Below are 24020 nucleotides of genomic sequence, written 5' to 3'. Positions count from 1 at the left end.
TCTGGCCAAAGGTGACAAATAGAAGCACTGTGTCCTATCTTTGCTGCCAAAAGCTGCAAGGCCAAGTCTGACAGGTGAGATGTAGGGGAGATCCTAAGAACCTTCTTCTGCTCTCCCAACCCTGTCAAAAGGAAACACCCGGTTAATGGATAGCTCTTCCCTGACATCTGTCTTCTGATGCAGTTGGAGAAAAGTCCGTTGGCCAGGTCTACAAAGAAGATCATAATCCCCAGAGCCCTGCAGTTAATGCTCCAGCAAGAGAGGCCAGAGCAAAAGGCAGGGAGAGGGACTGGGGCAGAGGAGGCAGCTCATGCTTGACTCACAGAGAAGGGGTGAGAAAGGAAACAGTGTAAGATATGGCCATAGAGAGACTCAGACAGAGCGTGTGAGAGAGAGAAAGCGAGCGACAGTGTGAGATGGGAAGAAAGACAGGCAGAGGGAGGGTGCCAAGACAGTGAGAGAGGAGGAGGGAGAAAGGCAGGCAGATGGAGTCCAAGAGGTCCAGGTGGAGCACGCCCTACCTCGGCGTCCTTGGCCAGACCGCTGGCCGGGGGCACCTCCAGGCTGCAGTTCGCTCTCTTGACAGTGAGGTAGAAGGGGTAATCCTTGGCCACCATGGCGGCTGCCGGGCCTGCCCTTTGGGATGTCACTGCTGACCCGAGGCGACCATAAAACTCCCAGGCGAAAGGGGGCCCCAGCTCCACGGTGCCGGGTGGGAGCGGCTACGCGGAGACCAACAGCCGGCTGCTAGCCTGGCGGGACTGATCCGGCTCTCCTGCTGAAAGCGGGGCGGAGCCGCAGCGGACACGCCCAGCGCGGGCGGGGCAATGCCGGCTCCGCCCGCCCCACGCTTCCTGGAGCCCGGGTGCTGCTCTGCCCACACCCTAAGCAGGTGAGACGCTAGGGGCCGTCCGGGGCGGGAAGGGATCTCTCTCTCCTGCCCCGGTAAGACGACGCAACAGCAGGGTCGCTCGACCCAGTGACAGCTCCACTTGTGCTCCCTGGCACTCTCGGCGAGGAGGAGGGGGCGGGTAGAAAGGAGGCAGGGTAGTAGGAAGAGGCCTTTAGGGGTGGGGAGCGACCGTTTTAAAAGCCCACATTTAAAAAAAGGTGGTTTTCTGTCTTGCCTTTTTTTCCAGGCCGGTCTCCCAGCACCCTCCCTCCCTCCACAGTATTGGGAATTGAACCCAGGGGCACCGCACCACTAAGCTACATCCCTAGGTTTTTCTTTTAAGACAGGGTCTAAATTGCCCAGGATGACCTTGAACTTGCTATCTTCCTGCCTCAGCCTCCTGACTAGCTTGGTGTTAGAGGTTTGTGCTACCGCCCCTGCCCCCACCCCCTTAAACATCACTGGAATAAAAACAGTACAAACTGTAAAATGCACCTGTTTTAAGTGTGCAATTTGCTGAGTTCTGACATATGTAAATACCCTTGTAACTACCTCCACAATCAAGATACAAAACATTTCACCACCCTTGGAGAGTCTCTTGGAGCCCTTTCCCCCATCCACTCTAAAATATGACCAGAAGGGTAAAGAGGCTGCCTGCCATTCAGAAGAGCAATCTGACAAAAGTCTGTTTCCAGTCCAAAGCTGTGCAGCAGTGACCTTGCCCTGCCATGCCTTTTTTGGACCCTTTTTTTTTTTTGAGAAATCATAACATTGTAAATGCCCAAGGAAGCAATTATGAAGTCCTTTACTGCAGCCCTGTCTGGAGCAGTAAGAAACAAACTGGCAACAATGGTAATATATAAATATGGAGAGCTTAAATAAACTTTCTTTATTATGGAATACCTCTCATAGCAGCAGTCAAAAAAGGAGATGGAACTATGGGTATGGCATGGTAAGATCTCCAAATAATAGGCTCAGTTGAAAGACAATCAAGATTATAGCACAGTATAATACCATCTGTGTTAAAAACACATCTACAAAAGAATACCATATATTTTTCACAGAGATATATTTGTAGGTAAATAGTATTGAATACTGTCTGGAAGAATCCATAGCAAATCTTTTTCTATTCCCTGTGGATGGAGGGAGGGACCTGGAATAAAGAGATTAAAGCTAGTGGACATAGGGGATTTATGGCTACATTAAAAAATGTTTACAAGAAAAATGTTCTCATGTATCACTTAGCAAATTAAAAATTAATTTAAAAATATTAAAATTATTATCGCCAAAGTTATTTTATAGGCTGTACTGTTGACTCTTTTCTTCCTTCATATGAAAGTCGTGGCTACATCAGGTGTTGGTTTGGGGAGACAGTGACTCTTGTTTTTACTTCTTGGGTGTGGGATAGGTACTGGGAATGGAGACATACATCCCTATTTCATGTTTTCTGAGTCCAACGGAGGATGGAGCTCAGCACTTTCTACTTTCCAGGCAGGAAACCTCACAATACATAGTCTTTGATTCCAAGTATCAAATCCATGCCCAGGCATTAAATCCACCCACTGCCTTGCCCTGCTTCCCACAAACTGCCTTTGGAAGCAAGAAGAATCTGAACCAATTAGCAGTCTGCTATTGCCACACATGTAAAGGGGGCTCCTGAATGAATGGGTGTCAACTGAGACTGAAGAGAGTGCCTGAGGGTTTCCCCCCCTTGAATGCACAAGATAAAGGGAGGAAAGTGGCTAAAGAAGATGTGCAGTGAGAATGAACACCTCAGAACCATTGGGAATTCCTATTAATACTCCAGAACATAGCCTAATCCTTTTAGCCTGAGCTGTGCTGAGGGTAAGCTCACACAAGTGCACCTCCATCCCATCCCACACACTTTACCAAGAATTGAGCATCATGCAGGAGATGGGGAACAGAACAGGAAGACCATCTCCAAGGACACCCAACCAAAGCACCCTCTGATTAACTGTGCAGCCAAAGCCAGGCTGGGAGGCTTGCCTGGTCACTCAGGATCTGAGCAAAAGTACCCAGAGCCACTCCTTATTCTCCTCCTTTCCCTGCTCCTGGCCTCACAGACCTACTATCTCAACTAGAAGACTCTGGCCTTTAACAACTGATTCCCGGTAGAGCTTGCTGGGCCTTGTTCTCCAGCTAGCAAATGTACTTAAAGCACTTAGTGAAGAAAAGAATTATCCTGGTAAATTCTCATAACCCTGAAACTGGGCTACTCACTGTGGTGATCCTCAGGACTGAGCAGAGAATGTGACAAGCCATTAGTCCAGAATAATCATAGATTGACCCAAGAAATGGTGGAGAGAGGGGCTTTAACATCAAGTTTAAAACAATTATTGCCACGAAAAGAATTTTCATACTGATTGCAAGAAAGCTGCCAAACACATTTTTGGGGTGGTGTTGGGGCTCCTCCAGAGATAATGGAATTGATCTCAGCAGCACAAAACAAAACAAAACAAGATATTGTAGGACTGGGATATAGCTCAGTGGCAAAGCACTTGCCTTGTACACACTAAGCTCTGGACTCCATCCCTAGTTCCATAAAAAAAGACAGCCCCCCACAAAAAAATGGAACCATGAAAACCAGTGAATATATACAATGACTCAATATATGTACACCAAACTTATGTCTTTCCCCTGTGCATCTAGGCAGGGAGATTGCTAATGGCCCATAACAATTTAAATAGTGCTACAAAAAGGCATAAGTTTCAAAATGAATATGAAAGGAAAGAAGGGGACCCTTGGGGTGGTCTGATTCTTCCCAGCTTCTCAAAACCTGAATACCTCATCCCTATATAGGATTCTGGTATTTAAGGACATACATTTTTGGTATAATAGAGCCTATAAACCCAAACAGGCAATTTGGATCCACACAAGCCCTGTATGTGATCCTTGAGACATTTAAAGAATTTTAAGGGTACTTTTGACCCTATGTGTTTTTTAACTTGTGCCCAGACCTCTACCCTGTGGGATGTGCTGCTCCACTATTAGCTGATTTGGAGTTTGGGCAATCTGCCTTGGACTCTAACCAGGGATGTGCATAACCAAAGACTGTCAGAAAACAGGCTGCCCTATAGAAGGAATCCCAGGCACATGCCCAAGGTTAGTGTCATAGTTGAAAGAAGCTGGTCCAGCCTATCGTGTCACCCAGCCAAACAGCCCCAGCAGCTCAGGGTTCCCTATCCTGCTTGTGTCTGTATGTGTTTACAGGCTTAGGAACAACACTGCCCTAACAGGCAGCTTCACTGAAAGCAACAGCACAAAGTGCTTTTCAGAACTCGCCTTTGGCGCAACCAGTTATAATCTTATAAGACGCTTCACAGCCAGGCAGTGTTCCTTAGGAGCCAGAAGCCTGGAGACTGGAATAAAGAAGGTTGTTCTGCATTTGCAGGAGTGGTGCCAAGCACAGGGCCATGGGCTTGCCAGTTCCAGGTGGGGGTCATTTGTGCTGCTAGTGGAGTGGTAGGCCGCCTCACACAAGCCCACTGCTTGGGATTAGCTCCTTTTTGATTAGCAGATGAGCAGGCATGGCAAGGAGACCATCTACTGATTCCTCAAAGCCAAGCACTGTGACCGTGAGCAGAACAGGCCCAGTATGAGGCTAAAACTTCAGAAGCTAAAGTGGCCGTGATAATCTCAGCCAGCACGGTGCTCTGCCCTATAGTGTTATTTTTAATTAATATCAGGGCAGGGGGGGGCTCCTTTTTTTTCTTAAAGTCTGTTTTCTCATTCATTCACCAAATATATACCAAGTACTTACTACCAGTCAGATGTTTAGTTCGATATCTTTCTCCCATCCTCTTCTCAGCATTCCTGAACCTCCATGCCAGGCAGGTGTTGTGGTTGATGCTTTTTGTTTTTGTTATTTGGTACTGGGGATTGAACTCAGGGGTACTTAACCACTGAACCACATCCCCAGCCCTATTTTGTATTTTGTTTAGAGATAGGGTCTCACTGAGTTGCTTAGCGCCTCGCCATTGCTGAGGCTGGCTTTGAACTTGTGATTCTCCTCAGAGTCCTGAGCTGCTGGGATTACAGGTGTGCACCACTGCGCCTGGCAGACAGATGTTTAATACATACCTGCTCAAGGAATATTGTCCATTTTAAAACATGGCCTTTCAGCTGTAACCTCTGCAATGAGGTTTGTGTTTGCAGAAGTTCAAGTGACATTAGCAGATCCCCAAGGCCCAGCTTTCAAACATGTATACCTCCATTTGCTTCCTTGGCATCTGAAGTCATCTCTTCTTCCTGTTAATTTGGCGTAGGCATGTAGGTACATGTTGGGCACATATGTGTTTCAACCCCTCTCCCCTTCACTTCCATTTGGGTAACATTCCTAGTTAATGATCAAGCTCCCTCTTCCCTCTGCAACTTCAGTCTTGATGAGGAGGGGTCAAAAAACCTGAAGTTGTTTTGGCAAGAATTTGGAGAGATCAGGACTTACTATTAGGTAAATGTGGCACAAATGGTGTACTGATAATATCCAAATCACATACTATTATAACACTTTCCCTGCCTGAGGATGTGACCACTGGCTTCAGGTTAGAGTTATGAAAATATTTTATTGGATACTCTACAACTAGAAGATTTAATTCTTGCATTTTTTTTTAAAAGCTCATTTTCTGAAACAAGTCTTAAAAAAAACAGTTATGGGATAAAATCTTTCTCTTCCACCAGATTAACCTAATTCTTTGGATTATTAGTTGCAATGCCAAAATAAAAAGTTATAAAAAAAATTAGATATAAAAATTATATTGTCGGTGATCAGGTACATTTCCTACCCTCTTGTTCATTACAGCATGGATTCTCAACCAGGGGTGACTTTGTTCTTCAGGGTACATTTGGCAATATCTGGATATGTGTGTGTATGTATGTGTATATAATTTTTTGTTTTATTTTTTTTGGTAGTACTGGGGATTAAATCCAGGGCCTCATGCACGCTAGGCAGGCACTCTGAGCTATATCTTTATACCACTGATCTATATCTTTAGCTCCTATTAATATCTGGATACATTTTTTATTGTCACTGGCAGGCACCAGGGGACCACTGCATCTACTGGGTACAGGCCAGGATGCAAGTAGACTTAACACACAGGACAGTCTCCCACCACACACAGAGAAAATGAACAGGTCCAAAATTCCAACAATGCCACTTGAGAAACTTCATTAGAGAGAGTAGAACTGAAAAATGGCATTGGAGCCAAGAGAATCTGTTGGTTTTTTACTTCAAGAATCTTTTTTATTTCAGACCTTGATCATTTATTAGTGTCATATGATAGTTTAGGCTAAATAGAGCAAAGAAATGCTGGAGTGCTAAGAAGCCCCAGACCACAGTCATACCTCAAAATCTTCCCTGATGCCCAAGCCTGACCCTTAACCAAATAACAGGTCCCATAAAACACAAACAGGACAAGAAAACAAAAAGGAAAGTAGGAACAAGAGGGTGAGGAAACAGAAATTTTTCTTAAACTGCTTCAAATACAAAAACACAACTTCAATAGACCAGTGAGACTTAGTTTCAATGAGATATAATTAAGGGTAACCAGGGGAGGGCAAAGAAAATTTTCTAATTTTGTTCTTTCCCATGATACCCATATTCTACTGTTTTTTCTGCTATCATATTTTACTGTTTAGGGGGCAGAAATGCAAACCCAGTAATTAAGTAAGAACCCCAAAGAGTTTAATTGTCTTCTTAAAAGTATTTCTGTCTTCATAACAGGTGTGATCAAAAACCAGTTTTACAATAAGAATCTTGAACTTTTCCAATTTGAATGGATGACTACCAAGTAGGCTTAATTTACTCATAGAAAAAAGCCAGTCAGGACCCCTAAAGCTCAGGAAATAACACCAAGAGTTAATAAATGGGATGGTATCAAATTTAAAAAGCTACTGCACAGCAAAGAAAACAATTAGGAATGTGAAGAGAGAACCAATAGAATGGGAGAAAAATATTTGTTAGCTACTCTTCTGACAGAGGATTAATATATAGAATATACAAAGAATTCACAAAACTTAACACCAAAAAAAATCAAATAATCCAATTAATAAATGGGAAAATGAAGTAAACAGTCACTTCTCAAAATAAGAAATACAAAGGGCCAACAAACATGAAAAAGTGTCCAATATCAATAGCAATTAGGGAAATGCCAATCAAAACTACACTGAGATTTCATCTCACACCAGTCAGAATGGCAGTCATCAAGAATACAAATAATAGGGCTGGGCTCAGTGGTACAGCATTTGCCTAGCGTGTGTGAGGCACTGGGTTTGAGCCTCAGTACCACACAAAAATAAATATAGATATTTGTGTCTATCTACAATTTTAAAAAAAGGAAAGAAAAAGCAGGCTTAAAAAAAATAACAATAAATACTGAAAGTATGTAGAGAGAAAGGAACACTTTTCCACTGTTGGTAGGATTTTAAATTAGTACAATCACTATGGAAATAAATATGGAGCGTCCTCAAAAGAGGAAGCTATACCACTCCTCAGTATTTATCCTAAAGAATTAAAGCCATACTACAATGATACATGCATACCCATGTTTATACTAGCACAACTCATAATAACCAAACTGTAGAACCAGCCTTGATGTCCATCAATGGGTGAATGGATAAAGAAAATGTGGTATATACACATGATGGAATTTTATTCAGCTATAAAGAAAAATGAAATTATGTCATTTGCAGGAAAATGGATGAAACTAGAGACCATCATCTTAACTGAAATAAGCCAAAATCAGAAGATCAAGGTTCAAATGTTTTCTCTCATATGTGGAAATTAGAGAAGAAAAAGGAAAAGAAAGGTTGGGGGATGGGATCTCATGAAAATCAAAGGGAGATCACTAGGGGAAAGGGATCATGGGGTAGGATCTGGGGAGGGAGGGGTAAGTGCTCTGGTGTGATATTGGCCAAATTATATTGCTATATTATACACACATACGAATATATAACGACAAATTGCAGCATTATGTACAACTAAAATGCACCAATAAAAAATGTGGAAAGAGAAAAAAGAAATAAGCTAGCCCTTAAAACAGTTTCTGTATAGCACTAGTGAGGCTTTAACCTTATGGAGAGTCTCCATTTGTTTGCAAGTGTTTCCTACTTTGGGCTAAGAATTCAACAACTTTTCTATTTTCCAGGATTTTTAAAAAATTCTTCTCAGACTATAGCTAATTCATGCATTTATGTGGGCTTTTTATGTACTAGGCATTACATGGAAAAATTAGAACCTAAAATGTTCCTTCTCATAAATGCTGTCACCATGGATCTTCAGGCCAGAGGTGCCCAGGGGAAATTAAGTCTAGTGGTTGTAGCATCAAAATCTAGAATGTGCATAGGGAGCTCTTTATCTTATTTGTTCCTCCAAACCAGTATGTGCTGAGGAACCATGGTGTGCCAGGCCACATGCTGTAAACATGGGTACGTGAAAAATAAATAACCAAGTCCATACTCTGAGTAAACTGCCAACTAAGCCACATACCTGGAGATGTGTTCTGGCATTTGGGCCTAGATTTACAATCTGGAGTCCACAGCTCCAATTAAAAACATGCTTATTATAGGAGTAAACAGTAACTCATCAGTCAAACAGAACAAGAAGTAACATGAGCAGCTTCAAAAAGCAAGGAAGAAAAGGAGTACAAACAATGCAGGACAGCCTAAATATTCAGGAGGACCTAGAGTCATCAGAAAAATGGTCATATAAAGAACTCAAGGAACACCTTAGACAGATGGAATGGAACCTTAAAGAGGATACAAGACAGCAAATTCAAGCAGCGAAAGAACACATTGAGAATGAATTACATAAACAGATAAAAGAAGAAGTTAAGCATCTTTATCAGGAGATAGAGATTATAAAAAATAATCAAACAATAATTCTAGAAATGAAGGAAACGATAAACCAAATTAAAAACTCAATTGAGAGTATCACTAACAGAGTGGAGCAAGTAGAAGCCAGAATGTCAGATAATGAAGACAAAATATATCATCTTGAAAACAGTCTAGCCAACTCAGAGAGGCTGGTAAAAAATCATGAGAAAAACATCCAAGAGTTATGGGATAACATAAAAAAAACCAAACTTACGAGTCATCGGGATAGAAGAAGGTACAGAGATTCAAACCAAGGGATTGAGTAACCTGCTGAATGAAATAATTACACAAAACTTTCCAGAAATAAAAAAGGAAACAGATATACAAATTGAAGATGCATACAGGACACCGAGCACACAAAATCACAGTAGACCAACGCCAAGACACATTGTTATGAAGATATCCAATATACAGAACAAAGAGAAAATATTAAAAGCTACAAGAGAAAGGAGACAGATTACATTCAGGGGTAAACCAATAAGGTTAACAAGGGATTTTTCATCACAGACACTGAAAGCAAGAAAGTCATGGAACAATGTATTTCAAACACTGAAAGACAATGGATGCCAACCAAGAATTCTGTATCCAGCAAAATTAAGCTTCAGGTATGACAACGAAATAAAAATCTTTCATGATAAACAAAAGTTAAAAGAATTTGCAGCCAGAAAACCAGCATTGCAAAGCATTTTGAGCAAAACACTACACGAGGAAGAAATGAAAAACAATAACCAAAACCATCAGTAGGAAGTGCCTCGGTAAAGACAGAGGGCGAGGGGAAAGATAATCATGGAGAAACAAACTAAATTTTTTTAAAAAAGGATAAATGATCAAACACGGATAGAAGTACAAACCATATATCAATAGTAACTCTGAATGTTAATGGCTTAAACTCTCCAATAAAGCGACATAGGCTGGTATCATGGATTAAAAAAACAAATCCAACAATATGCTGCCTCCAGGAGACACATCTGATTGGAAAAGACATACACAGGCTGAAGGTGAAAGGATGGGAAAAAATATACCATGCACACGGTCCTCGTAAGCAAGCAGGGGTGGCCATCCTCATATCGAATCAAATCGACTTCAAGACTAAGTTAATCAAAAGGGATAAAGAAGGACATTATATACTGTTAAAAGGAACCATTCACCAACAAGACATAACAATTATCAATATTTATGCACCAAATAATGGTGCTGCGACATTCATAAAACAAATTCTCCTCAAGTTCAAGAATCAAATAGACCACAACACAATAATTATGGGTGACTTCAACACACCTCTCTCACCATTGGACAGATCCTCCAAACAAAAGTTGAATAAAGAAACTATAGAACTCAATATCACAATCAATAACCTAGACTTAACTGACATATATAGAATATATCAACCATCATCAAATGGGTATACTTTTTTCTCAGCAGCACATGGATCCTTCTCAAAAATAGACCATATATTATGCCACAGGGCAACCCTCAGTAAATATAAAGGGGTGGAGATAATACCTTGCATTTTATCTGATCATAATGGAATGAAACTGGAAATCAATGATAAAAGAAGGAAGGAAAAATCCTACATCACATGGAAAATGAACAATATGTTACTGAATGATCAATGGGTTACAGAAGACATAAAGGAGGAAATCAAAAAATTCTTAGAGATAAAGGAAAATACAGACACAACATATCGGAATCTATGGGACACAGTGAAAGCAGTTTTAAGAGGGAAATTCATCGCCTTGTGGTCATTCCTCAAAAAAAGAAAAAAACCAACAAATAAATGAGCTCACACTTCATCTCAAAGCCCTAGAAAAGGAAGAGCAAAACAACAGCAAATGTAGCAGAAGGCAAGAAATAATTAAAATCAGAGCGGAAATCAATGAAATTGAAACAAAAGAAACTATTGAAAAAATTAACAAAACTAAAAGTTGGTTCTTCGAAAAAATAAATAAGATCAACAGACCTTTAGTCATGCTAACGAAGAGAAGAAGAGAGAGAACTCAAATTACTAACATACGGGATGAAAAAGGCAATATCACAACAGATGCTACAGAAATACAGAAGACAATTAGAAATTATTTTGAAAACCTATATTCCAATAAAATAGAAGATAGTGAAGACATTGATAAATTTCTTCAGTCATATGATTTGCCCAGACTGAGTCAGGAGGATACACACAATTTGAACAGACCAATATCAATGGATGAAACTGAAGAAGCCATCAAAAGACTACCAACCAAGAAAAGCCCAGGACCGGATGGGTATACAGCGGAGTTTTACAAAACCTTTAAAGAAGAATTAATACCAATACTTTTCAAGTTTTTTCAGGAAATAGAAAAAGAGGGAGCTCTTCCAAATTCATTCTATGAGGCCAACATCGCCCTGATTCCGCAACCAGACAAAGACACCTCAAAGAAAGAAAACTACAGACCAATATCTCTGATGAACCTAGATGCAAAAATCCTCAATAAAATTCTGGTGAATCGAATACAAAAACACATCAAAAAAATTGTGCACTATGATCAAGTAGGATTCATCCCTGGGATGCAAGGATGGTTCAATATACGGAAATCAATAAATGTTATTCACCACATCAATAGACTTAAAGATAAGAACCATATGATCATCTTGATAGATGCAGAGAAAGCATTCGACAAAGTACAGCATCCCTTTATGTTCAAAACATTAGAAAAACTAGGGATAACAGGAACTTACCTCGACATTGTAAAAGCTATCTATGCTAAGCCTCAGGCTAGCATCATTCTGAATGGACAAAAGTTAAAGGCCTTCCCTCTAAAATCTGGAACAAGACAGGGATGCCCTCTATCACCACTTCTATTCAATATAGTTCTCGAAACACTGGCCAGAGCAATTAGACAGACGAAAGAAATTAAAGGCATAAAAATAGGAAAAGAAGAACTTAAATTATCACTATTTGCAAATGACATGATTCTATACCTAGAAGACCCAAAAGGGTCTACAAAGAAACTACTAGAACTAATAAATGAATTCAGCAAAGTGGCAGGATATAAAATCAACATGCATAAATCAAAGGCATTTCTGTATATCAGCAACAAAACTTCTGAAACGGAAATGAGGAAAAACACTCCATTCACAATATCCTCAAAAAAAAAAAAATAAAATACTTGGGAATCAACCTAACAAAAGAGGTGAAAGATTTATACAATGAAAACTAAAGAACCCTAAAGAGAGAAGTAGAAGAAGATCTTAGAAGATGGAAAAATATACCCTGTTCATGGATAGGCAGAACTAACATCATCAAAATGGCAATATTACCAAAAGTTCTCTATAGGTTTAATGCAATGCCAATCAAAATCCCAACGGCATTTCTTGTAGAAATAGATAAAGCAATCATGAAATTCATATGGAAAAATAAAAGACCCAGAATAGCAAAAGCAATTCTAAACAGGAAGTGTGAATCAGGCGGTATAGCGATACCAGATTTCAAACTATATTACAGAGCAATAGTGACAAAAACAGCATGGTACTGGTACCAAAACAGGCGGGTGGACCAATGGTATAGAATAGAGGACACAGAGACTAATCCACAAAGTTGCAACTATCTTATATTTGATAAAGGGGCTAAAAGCATGCAATGGAGGAAGGATAGCATCTTCAACAAATGGTGTTGGGAAAACTGGAAATCCATATGCAACAAAATGAAACTGAATCCCTTTCTCTTGCCATGCACAAAGAGTTAACTCAAAATGGATCAAGGAGCTTGATATCAAATCAGAGACTCTGCGTCTGATAGAAGAAAAAGTTGGCTCTGATCTACATATTGTGGGGTCGGGCTCCAAATTCCTTAATAGGACACCCATAGCCCAAGAGTTAATAACAAGAATCAACAAATGGGACTTACTTAAACTAAAAAGTTTTTTCTCAGCAAGAGAAACAGTAAGAGAGGTAAATAGGGGGCCTACATCCTGGGAACAAATTTTTACTCCTCACACTTCAGATAGAGCCCTAATATCCAGAGTATACAAAGAACTAAAAAAATTAGACAATAAGATAACAAATAACCCAATCAACAAATGGGCCAAGGACCTGAACAGACACTTCTCAGAGGAGGACATACAATCAATCAACAAGTACATTAAAAAAATGCTCACCATCTCTAGCAGTCAGAGAAATGCAAATCAAAACCACCCTAAGATACCATCTCACTCCAGTAAGATTGGCAGCCACTATGAAGTCAAACAACAACAAGTGCTGGCGAGGATGTGGAGAAAAGGGTACACTTGTACATTGCTGGTGGGACTGCAAATTGGTGCGGCCAATTTGGAAAGCAGTTTGGAGATTCCTGGGAAAGCTGGGAATGGAACCACCATTTGACCCTGCTATTGCCCTTCTCAGACTATTCCCTGAAGACCTTAAAAGAGCATGCTACAGGGATACTGCCACATCGATGTTCATAGCAGCACAATTCACAATAGCTAGACTGTGGAACCAACCCAGATGCCCTTCAACAGATGAATGGATAAAAAAAATGTGGCATCTATACACAATGGAGTACTATGCAGCAATAAAAAATGACAAAATCATAGAATTTGCAGGGAAATGGATGGCACTAGAGCAGATTATGCTTAGTGAAGCTAGCCAATCCCTAAAAAACAAATACCAAATGTCTTCTTTGATATAATGAGAGCAACTATGAACAGAGTAGGGAGGAAGAGCAGGAAGAAAAGATTAACTTTAAACAGAGACATGAGATGGGAGGGAAAGGGAGAGAAAAGGGAAATTGCATGGAAATGAAGGGAGAACCTCATTGCTATACAAAATTACATATAAGAGGTTGTGAGGGGAATGGGAAAATAAACAAGGAGAGAAATGAATTACAGTAGATGAGAGAAGATGGGAGGGGAGGGGAGGGGGGATTGTAGGGGATAGGAAAGGTAGCAGAATACAACAATTACTAATAGGGCATTATGTAAAATTGTGGATGTGTAACCGACGTGATTCTGCAATCTGCATTTGGGGTAAAATTGGGGGTTCATAATTCACTTCAATCTAATGTATGAAATATGATATGTCAAGAGCTTTGTAATGTTGTGAACAACCAATAAAAAAAAAGATTCAAAAAATAAAAATAAAAACATGCTTATCTTCATAACCAGGGGGCATAGCTGAATTTAAGTCTTTAAAAAATTAGCAGTAGAGAATGAAAGGAGGGCAGTTGGCTTGAGATATTTACCTGAAAAAAAAGTCCTAGGGCCTAGGGTAAGGTGCAGGGTGTTGGTGTAGAGGACCTTAATTACAGAAGTCAAACTAGCAGAAACAGGCCTGGGGACTCCTGGCAAGCGTGTGTCTTAGCTGGTGGGAGCAGAAGTCGGCTGCTGTGTGCTTCTGAGCAGCAGCCCATCAGCTAAAGTGCTCTGGCTCTGTGAGACTCAGGTGTGTTTTACAGAGGGGCTAGAGCAGGTGGGCTAATCGAGAGCTTTGGCTTAGTGGGAGTTGAGTTAAAAGAGCTTTTCTTTGTTTGATGTTTTCCCCCATCTCCCATCTAAAACCAAGCCCAGCATACAGGGTTCTCTCAGGGGTCCACAATTCTCTCTGAATCAAAAGAATTGGCAAGAGAAGGCTAAACAGAAGCACCAGTGGATGGCTGGCTTCCCAACTCTGATGACTACACTATCATTGGTTCTTCAATTCTGGTGCAACAAGCACAACCACCCAAAGGCTTTGTCTGCTAATTCCTTTCAGCCAAGGTTGCTGGTGACCCCCAGGCAAGGGCAACCCTTGCTTTGAATCTCCACTGTGCCAAGTACTTCTCTTTCACCAATCTCACCCCACCCTTATCAGTTGATTTGTCTGTTTCCACTCATAGCCTGACTGCAAGCTACCAGGGGAAATGGACCTTACCTTATCTAACTTGCTTATCACATAGTTATTTGTTGAAACAAATATTAAATTGAAATGGAGAGACTGGGGTTGTAGCTCACTGGTACAGTGCTTGCCTAGCATGTGTAAGGCACTGGGTTCGACCCTCAGCACCACATAAAAGTAAATAAATAAAATAAAGGTACTGCATCCATCTACAACTAAAAAAAATATTTAAAAAATTGAAATGGAGTAAATCAGAGAATATGTTATAGAGGACACAAATCTGCAGAAGACTTTTTTACAAGAAGGAGCATAGCATACTTGAAGTTTCCAAGATGGGATCAAGAAGTCATAAGTGAGCTGTCATAAATTTTGAAAGGTAGACAGGTATCCTTAACTGTTAGCATCTAGAAGGATCCAAAACTCACAAAAAACACTTTGAGAGAAATCCTGCAGTATAAGGCTGTGAGGGCCCTTTCTGATATCATGAGAGCTTTCAGTCCCCCAGCCTTCTACACAAACCCAGCAATTGATGCTCATTCCTGAACAAGGGGGACTTGCCAGGAAGACTAAGGCCAAGGGACAACAAATCATTTATTTTCTTTTTTAAAGAGAGAGTGAGAGAGGAGAGAGAGAGAGAGAGAGACTGAATGAGAGAATTTTTAATATTTATTTTTCAGTTCTCGGCGGACACAACAACTTTGTTGGTATGTGGTGCTGAGGATCGAACTCGGGCTGCACGCGTGCCAGGCGAGCGTGCTACCGCTTGAGCCACATCCCCAGCCCAAATCATTTATTTTCAAAGATGTCCTGCAACATGCTCATCTCCCTCTTCCCTCCAACTCCATCAGGTGCTTTCTTCCCCTTTCTTCTCAAGGTTTTTGATTTCAGGTTCAACTTTACATACATACACATTATTTTTTCCCCTTTTCAATTTCTCATGCTCATACCTAGTGCTATTCATATTGAAACTTCGTTCTCTTGGGCTGGGGATGTGGCTCAAGCGGTAGCGCGCTCGCCTGGCATGTGTGCGGCCCGGGTTCGATCCTCAGCACCACATACCAACAAAGATGTTGTGTCCGCCAAGAACTAAAAAATAAATATTAAAAAAAAAATTCTCTCTCTCTCTCTCCTCTCTCACTCTCTCTTTAAAAAAAAAAATTATAGCTGTGGATGGACACATACCTTTATTTAAAAAAAAAAAAAAAAGAAAAAAAGAAAAAAGAAACTTCGTTCTCTTGAGTTGGACCCTGAGAGACAGACCTTGTAGGGGGAATTTCACCCAGTGTTTGTGCAAGATTACACATGACATTAATCTGAAGTTCTGGTTCAAATTTCTATCTTTTTTTTTTTTTTAGGAGTTATGTTGCTGAGGCTGGGTTCAAGTGATCTTTCTGCCTTAGCCTCCAAAGTGGCTGGGCCTCCAGTATTGGGCCACCTCATCTGCCCCAGGACTTGACATTTTTATCCAAGGAAGTCAGAGGAAGAAGAAAATTTCTCTGGGAACTGCTACACAAGGGGAGGACCATGCTCTGCCTCTGAGGCTTATAAGAGTGCCTGAAGAGCTCATTCTGGCTTAGAGACAGTACATGGTGAGCCAAACTCATCTGTCAGTGAGTAGGAGGAAGGGAGGCAAGGAGAGAAGAGAGAATTAAAATTGTAAACCCCATATCACGTGGCTTCTTCCTTGAACTTTAATAACTCTGTGTTGCCTACAGGCTCAGAAATACCAAATGCAATAGTAGGTACAAGGATTGCTCTGGTGCCAGGAAAATGCAGTAAGACACAACTTTTACAAGGTAGGCAATGAATAAATGCCCTGCAGGAACAAAACAGGCTTTTAACATCTCCAAAGTTGGCAGCCAGATGCCTCAAATGTTAGCTTAGTGCATTCACAACGCACAACAGATAGGACCACGTACTTGAGGATGAAATCATTTTCCAGGGGAAACAATCTCTGGGGAAGCTGGGTTTTATAAGGAGGAAGAGGGGAGGATCTATATTTTCTTTGCCACAGCATGACACACTTTAATGCATGTTTTTGGTATGTTAGGCACATTTTTTTTTAAAGAATGCTTTAAAAGAGAAGACAGTGAGCAGATTGCTTCAGTTACTCAAAGAACTATCATTGTCCCCTGGTTGGAGAGGGATCTAATTCTGTCTCATAGTGGTGTTATCAAAAAGATATGAAACTACAAGTCTTCACTTGGATTCTGCTGTTATGAAATGCAGTTGGGGTGTCTTGTTACACTCTACCCCCAGAAGTGTTAAAGGAAGTGCCTGTCATCAAAATTCAAAAGCAAATCCAGAAACGATGTAGGCAAAACCAAAAGGGTCAGCATTTTGCTTCAGTTTCCTGTTCATAAAACTTTATAAAAACAACCCACCCACTTAAAAAAAATGCCACAACAATAGCTCATATTCTTTGCTTAACACTTGCCTCATGCCTCTGTGAAATGAGGTGCCATCACTTTTCCTGCATATACCACATCCCTTTCCTCCTTCCCTTGCCCTCACCCCACCTGGCATCATTCCTAGATTCAGTCACTTCTCCAGATTACGAGCTCAAGCAGAGGGATGCCAATTTCCTCCCCAACCTGTCCTGGGGAGGCCAAGTACTTGTTCCAGCTGGAAGCAGGAATAATTGAGGTTCTGTTTCCCCAAATTAATTCTCACTTCCTAGAGGAATTTGTAATGGGAAGCCTAAGTTAAGAAGTCACAAAGTTAAGGAAAAAATGCAGACCGCTCCAGTAAACTGAAAAATAATTATAAATGTATTGCCTCGTGACCTTAATTTTTGAAGAATAGGATATTTTCTTCCTACCCTGGCCCTATCTCAAAACTTTCTTTGTGGAATATCCAACAGACTGTGCTTAATTTTCTGAGAGAATAAAGTAGAATAAAGCTCTTGAACAAAAAAAATGTGAATTCAAATATCAAGTTTTCACTTGTTAATCATATGACTTTGAACAATTTACTTAGTGATGTCAAACCTTAGTTTAATCATCTGCAAAATGGGGATATGTGAGTTTTAAAGGCTTTGATAAGATAAAAACGTGGATAATTTAATGAGATAATATACATTTCAGCATCCTAGGCATACAGTTGACATATAACCCATATTGTTATTAACCTTTCTGATAAATGAATCATCCTACTCCCCTTTCATCAATGAATTAGAGGAGAAAAGATGGGATTGGGGGACCTTGTCCACTATCTTTGCTTTCAAAGGGGATAATTTTCATTATTATTATTATTGTTATTTTATTTATTCTACTTAGTTATACATGATAGTAGAATGCATTTAAATTTATTGAACCCAAATAGAGCACAACATTTCAATTCTCTGGTTGTACATGATACAGAGTCGAGCCATTCATGCAATCACATATGTACATAGGGTAATGATGTCTGTCTCACTCCACCATCTATCCTGCGCCATGCCCCCTTCTCTCCCAACCCTTCCCTTTGCCCAATCCAAAGTTCCTTCATTCTTCGCATGCCCCCCCCCCATTATGGATCAGCATCCACTGACCAGATAAACCATTTGGCCTTTGGTTTTTTGGGATTGGCTTACTTTGCTTAGCATGATATTCTCCAACTCCATCCATTTACCTGCAAATACCATAATTTTGTTCTCTTTGAATGCTGAGTAATATTCCATTGTGTATATATACTATAGTTTCTTTATCCATTCATCTATTGATGAGCATTTAGGTTGTTTCCACAGTTTAACTATTGTACATTGAACTGCTATAAACATTGATGTGGCTGAGTCACTATGGTATATTGATTTTAAGTCCTTTGGGTATAGACTGAGGAGTGGGATATCTGGGTCAAATGGTGGTTTCCAAGTTTTCTGAGGAATCTCCATACTGCTTTCCAAAGTGGTTGCACAAATTTGCAGTCCCACCAGCAATGTATGAGTATAGCTTTTTCCTCAAAGGGGATAATTTTTAAATTTAACTCCATGATTTCAAATACTGACTTGACTGTTGGGAATATCAAAGAAGGAGGCACAGTGAAGGCAAACTGACCAGAATTGGAAAATATGGGTTTCAATCATGGCTCTACCATTAAAGCTGCCCAAAGCAAGTCAAGAGACCTCTAAGGCGTAGTTTCTTGAACTGTAAAATACGGTGATTTCAATTATGTTTCTGATTCTATAAAATAGCAAAGACCAAAAAGTATGTAAGAAGTATTGTCCTGATTTAATTCTATTTTATTCCAGGAAAAGTCTTCATAGAAAAATTATAATATCCCATATTGATGAAAGTACCCTTGTTAAAAATCAGCAATGTTTGGTCTAGGCAGCATGGAGTATGGGTTAGCTCAGTACAGTAATATTTCATATGGGTCATCAGAAAATTAAGCTTAATGACTTCATTTGTCAGAGAATGCATATACATACAGATTCCTTTAATATCAAATGCAAAGGCAAATAAGAGGGTTTAACAGAGGGAAGATCTACAATGGGAAAAGACAATAAGAGAAAATTTGTAGATAGACTACAAATGAGAGGGAGCTGACTGAAAATACACCACGGTCACTTAAAAATAGGTACTTGGTTATGCAGTGTCTGTGTTATCTGTCCAACAACATTTGGTTCCTTCTGTCTTCTTCCCACAGGCCTGTTATGACTATGACAGCTCAATGTTCCTTCTGTGGACCTACTCACTGCCCTGTGAATTCTATCCAGTCATAACTTCCTGCCTTGCAGGGGCGCGCTGCCTGAAGAAGGCAAGGGGCAAGACCATGGTTAGTTGTATTCTAGAAGTAACACAGAGCTGGCTGCTGGTATGAGATACTGAGCAGCACAGGCTTCTCAAGGCTGAGGGCTCTGTGCAATCCCGTAGCTAAACTTGACATAAAATATTGACATTGATGTTGCCTGTTATAAAAGTCAGAACTGAGGAAAAGATACAATGTAGCAACTTCTAAGTAGTGCCCTGTAAATAACAAATGAAACTAGAATGGCTCATTAAGTCATTAGCAGCCGGGTAAGAATCACAACTCTCTTCTTCAGGGCTGTGTCCAAAATATGTGTAAAAATATGCCTGGCAAGTGATAAAAGCACAATAAATGATGCTGATCTTGGCTGGGCACTGTTCCCTGACTTTACATGAAGTATCTCATGCAACCCTTTTCATGCAATCCCGAAGATAATCCTGCGAGATGGGAATTTTCATAGTGGGAGAAACTGAGGCACTGGAAGTTAAACAACTTACCCAAAGTCACAAAGCTGTAAGTAGCAAATCTGGGGTTCAAATGCTAGTATTTTGCTTCCAGAACCTGAAGTTCCAATTTTGAAATGGAACATTAATAATGTGCAGGTCACTGACAAAGCAAGATGACCTGACCCTACAGCCTGTGATGCCAAGGGTCAAGGATTCAAACAATATATGATATGAATGAAAAAACAAAAAAGAACCCCTCCCCCCAAAAAAAAACCCAAAAAAACACTGAATAACAATCAGGACCCATGGGTTCAAATCTTGGTCCTGCATTCCCACTCTAATTTTTGGTCAAGTCCCAGGATTTCTTTGCTCACTAGTTTCCCCAGTCTGTCAATCAGGAGGTTGAATGTTTACTCAAGTCCCTGTCAGTTGTCAACCCAAAGCACTAGGATCTCCCTGGATGTGATCTTACATGGAGACAATGGCAGTATACACAAATGTGTTCTTTCATCATCATCCACCAAAATTTCTTCAAAAATCAAGCAAGCTACTCAGTCTCTTGGAGACTCAGTTTCCTCACCTGCAATTAGAATATAACAACACCTACTTCAAAAGTGGAGAGGGGGAGATTAGAGAAAAGGCTGGTAAAGGAGCTGACACGTAATAGCAACTCTATAAACAGTAGCTTGGTTTATTATGGTCCCAAACATAGATGAGAGGTAAGTCTGGAGGAGGAGAGGGTCACTTCAAAGCCCAAGAACCAAAGAGCCAGTCAAATGGACACTCTGAAACTCAGAGGTTCAAATAATTTCTAAGAGAAGATGAACTATCTGCCACATCCTCCAAGCAAAAATTTCATATCAGATTCTTTTTTTAATATTTATTTTTTAGTTTTAGGTGCATACAATGTCTTTATTTTTTATTTTATGTGGTGTTGAGGATCGAACCCAGCGCCCCATGCATGCCAGGCGAGAGTGCTACCACTTGAGCCACATCCCAAGCCCTCATATCTGATTCTTAAAATAAACAAAAAAACAAAAAACACTGGGCTGGAGTTGTAGCTCAGTGACAGAGCGCTTCCCCAGCGCTGGGTTCAATCCTCAGCACCACATAAAAAAATAAATTAATAAAATAAAGGTATAAAATAATACTGAGTAATACAGACAGATTTGAGTTAACTTTATATGGGACAACAACAATAAAAACACTATGGGTTGGGAACTTCACATCCAAGAGTGCTGAAAAGGTAGAAAATAATGTTTGGTGTCACTTGCTCTATGCCAGACCTAATAACAAGCACATGACATGCATTAACTTAGGGAATACTCACAACCTGCTGAAGAGGGTCATTCCCCTGTTTCATAGATGAGAGCAGAGAGCCTCAAAAGTGGATAAGTAACTTGTGCAGAATCACATAGCTAAATAGCCATGAGAACTGAGCCAGTCTGGACACCAATGGTCTGAACCACACAGCTACAACCTGCCCCAAGAATAGGTGGCCCCTGCATGCCCCAGATCCACAGGTTAGCTGAAACCACAACATGGGGAGGTAGCTTTTAGGAAGGCTATGTCTGTGGACTAGAGTCGCCTTGGGTTTTAGTCCCTGTTCATCCACAGACTCTGGCAGCTACGGAAAAGTCATTTAACTTTCCTGAGCTCTGTTTTGATCAAACAGAATGTACTGGATTAGGCTTTTTCAATCCAAGTCTTGTGGAACATTAATCACATTTTATACCCAGGAGGTTGGGGATAAAAGAGAAGCCAAGACATCATGAGCTGACCCTCTGTCCTAGGATTCTGGTTAGGGGAAGAGGTGGAATACATTTGTGAACAGTCAGAACTAGTTGACCCTCAGTTCCTCCCATCTTGGATTTTATGTGACAGGAAGAGGAGCAAGGGGAGAAGAAGGACTTAGGGGAGTCTGAGGGAGGAGTCAGGCTTATCTTGAAGCTGTGTTTGCACAGCAGCTACAATGTACATACTTAGTTCGTATGATTATTCGAGGATATGTTCAGGGGGAGAGCTGATGGAAATAATGGGGAAGGGAGCAAAAGAGTCTAATACAGATGCTAATAGAATTGAATTCAAAGGATCAGACTTGAATCAAATGATCAAGAGCTGAGTTGCTGCTGAAGATGGATGAATATGTCAAGAATGCTAACAGTTTCTTTTGTACTCAGCCACCCACTCTGCTATATGCCATTTTCAGTCTCTTTCTTGCAAATGAGCACACCTCTTCCAGAGGGATAACCACAGGTCAATCTCCCCTTCACCTGTGTCAGAGAAGCTTTGAATCTGAACAAATGCAAACTGTCTAGAAGTTAAAGAATTCTTGTTTTCATTTACATCTTTGCCCAGAGTGGTGACAAATATTGCTTCATGAGTTTCTAGCTTGTTTTAGAGCTCAAAGGATAAAGTGCTCCCACAGAAAAGAGTCAAGAAGAAGAATACACACACATGCACACACACACACACACACACACACACACGTATATATCAATTTTTTCTTTCCATTTGAATTGAGAAGTCTTTTCTCTCCAGCTGACAGTGTGCTACAACCTCATCCAGACCTGCCAAAGTTTCCAGCTAGAAATGCCAGTAGTAAAAGAACCTTAAGGAACTCTTTTTGTTCTTCCAATTCGGAAAACTGGACTTTAAAGGTCTTTTGACTCTTCTATGATGTTTTCCCCCAAAATTAGGTTGCCTCATGAGCAGCAATCCCCAGGCCACAAAATGATTGCCACATAATAGGTGCTCAATAAATATTTGTCAAATGAATTAAAGAACAAAAGAAAGAGACGGTCTCAGAAGATAGGTTCCAAGGGCTGTCAACATGAGTGGATAAACTTGTTGATATTTGAGTTTTGTCTTTCAACTCAGATACAGAATAGACCCTCTCTCATGCTTCTCCACGTTTAAAAATATCACTCAGTATTCAAATCTCAAGCCAAGATTTTCTTCTGAGAAAAGTCTGCAGGTCAACTCAGCCCCAAGGAGACAGTACTTTCTTTTGAGTTCCACTAACATTTGTTACTACCATTTTAAACCATGTTCCAGTTAAGTAACTTTTGAAGTTACTTAACATTCTGTAGCCAAGCAAATCTTCAGATTATCTCTCCATCTAGAAACCATGGGAGCTGGATCTAACCATACCTACCTCAGTAAGCATTCTTAGGAAACTAGAACTAAGAAAGGAACTTCTAGAGGAATCACCAATGACAGCTGGAATATTTTACACTAATATTATGACTTAATCTTATGTTCAAGTTATTCAAACAGTTAACAGGCAAGAATATCTTTAAACTGCTCTCCTGCTACCTGGGGATGCCAGTCATAATTGGTATCAGGAACTCTATTTAAGACTCCCTTGAGGAAAGGATTGTGCAGATGTGTTGCCTCTCAAAATACTTCATGTTAAAATTGAGGAAGGGGCAGGGAGTGTTGCTCAGTGGTAGAGTACTTGCCAAACATGTACAAGGCCCTGGGTTCAATTCCTAGCAATGAAAATTAAAAAAATAAATTAAGGAAGATACTTATCAAGCCTCCAGATCTATTCAACAGTTTACAGAAAACATGGGATAGAGAAAAAAGCTAAACCATATCATGAGAAAGCAATTCCCAAATCCAGGATAGAAAACATTCTATAAATCAGGTGCACTCCTGTAATCCTAGTGATCGCAAGTTTTAGGCCAGCCTCTCGACTTAGCAAGACCCCATCTCAAAATTACAACAACAACAACAACAACAAAAGGGTTGGGGATATGATTCAGTGACAGAGCACTCCTGGGTTCAATCCCCATATAAGTAAATAAATAAATGAATAAATAAAATAATAACAACATTCTATAAATTACCCATTTTCTCCAATGAATCAATGGTGAAGGGATAAAGAAAGAGGTAGAAAAGTTTTTCAGAATAAAATCCATAAGAAATGGGTGAACCATGTCAAAATTCCAATTTAGAAAGAATTCCTTAACATCACCTAATACACAGCCCAAAGTCAAAAGTGAAACCTACTTACAAACAGGGTGTAGTGGCACATGCCTGTAATCCCAGCAGCTCAGGAGGCTGAGGCAGGAGGATCACAAATTCAAAGCCAACCTCAGTAACTCAGTAAGACCCTAAGCAATTTAGTGAGACCCTGCCTCAAAATAAAAAATAAAAAGGTTGGGGATATAGCTCAGTGGTTAAGCACCCCTGGGTTCTATCCTTAGTACCAA

General features: G+C 40.3%; 1 protein-coding gene across 4 annotated transcripts in view; it reads right to left on the bottom strand.

The window, feature by feature from the left end:
- The window catches only part of ARHGEF3 (Rho guanine nucleotide exchange factor 3), a 276854-nt gene that overhangs the window by 70427 nt on the left and 182407 nt on the right, over window positions 1-24020 (bottom strand). Inside the window, exon 1 of one of the 4 annotated variants that reach the window (XM_081283739.1) lies at window positions 522-756. The exons of the other annotated variants lie outside the window; for them this stretch is intronic. Within the exon in view, the coding sequence (XP_081139865.1) occupies window positions 522-617 (96 nt within the window). The 5' untranslated portion in view covers window positions 618-756. Of the gene's footprint in view, window positions 1-521; window positions 757-24020 lie in introns of those variants that run through there. 4 annotated transcript variants of the gene reach the window in all.

The sequence above is a fragment of the Spermophilus citellus genome (genome assembly GCF_964194105.1).
Source record: "Spermophilus citellus genome assembly, chromosome: 3".
NCBI classification, from domain to species: domain Eukaryota; kingdom Metazoa; phylum Chordata; class Mammalia; order Rodentia; family Sciuridae; genus Spermophilus; species Spermophilus citellus.
This window is presented reverse-complemented; position numbering and strand designations above follow the sequence as displayed.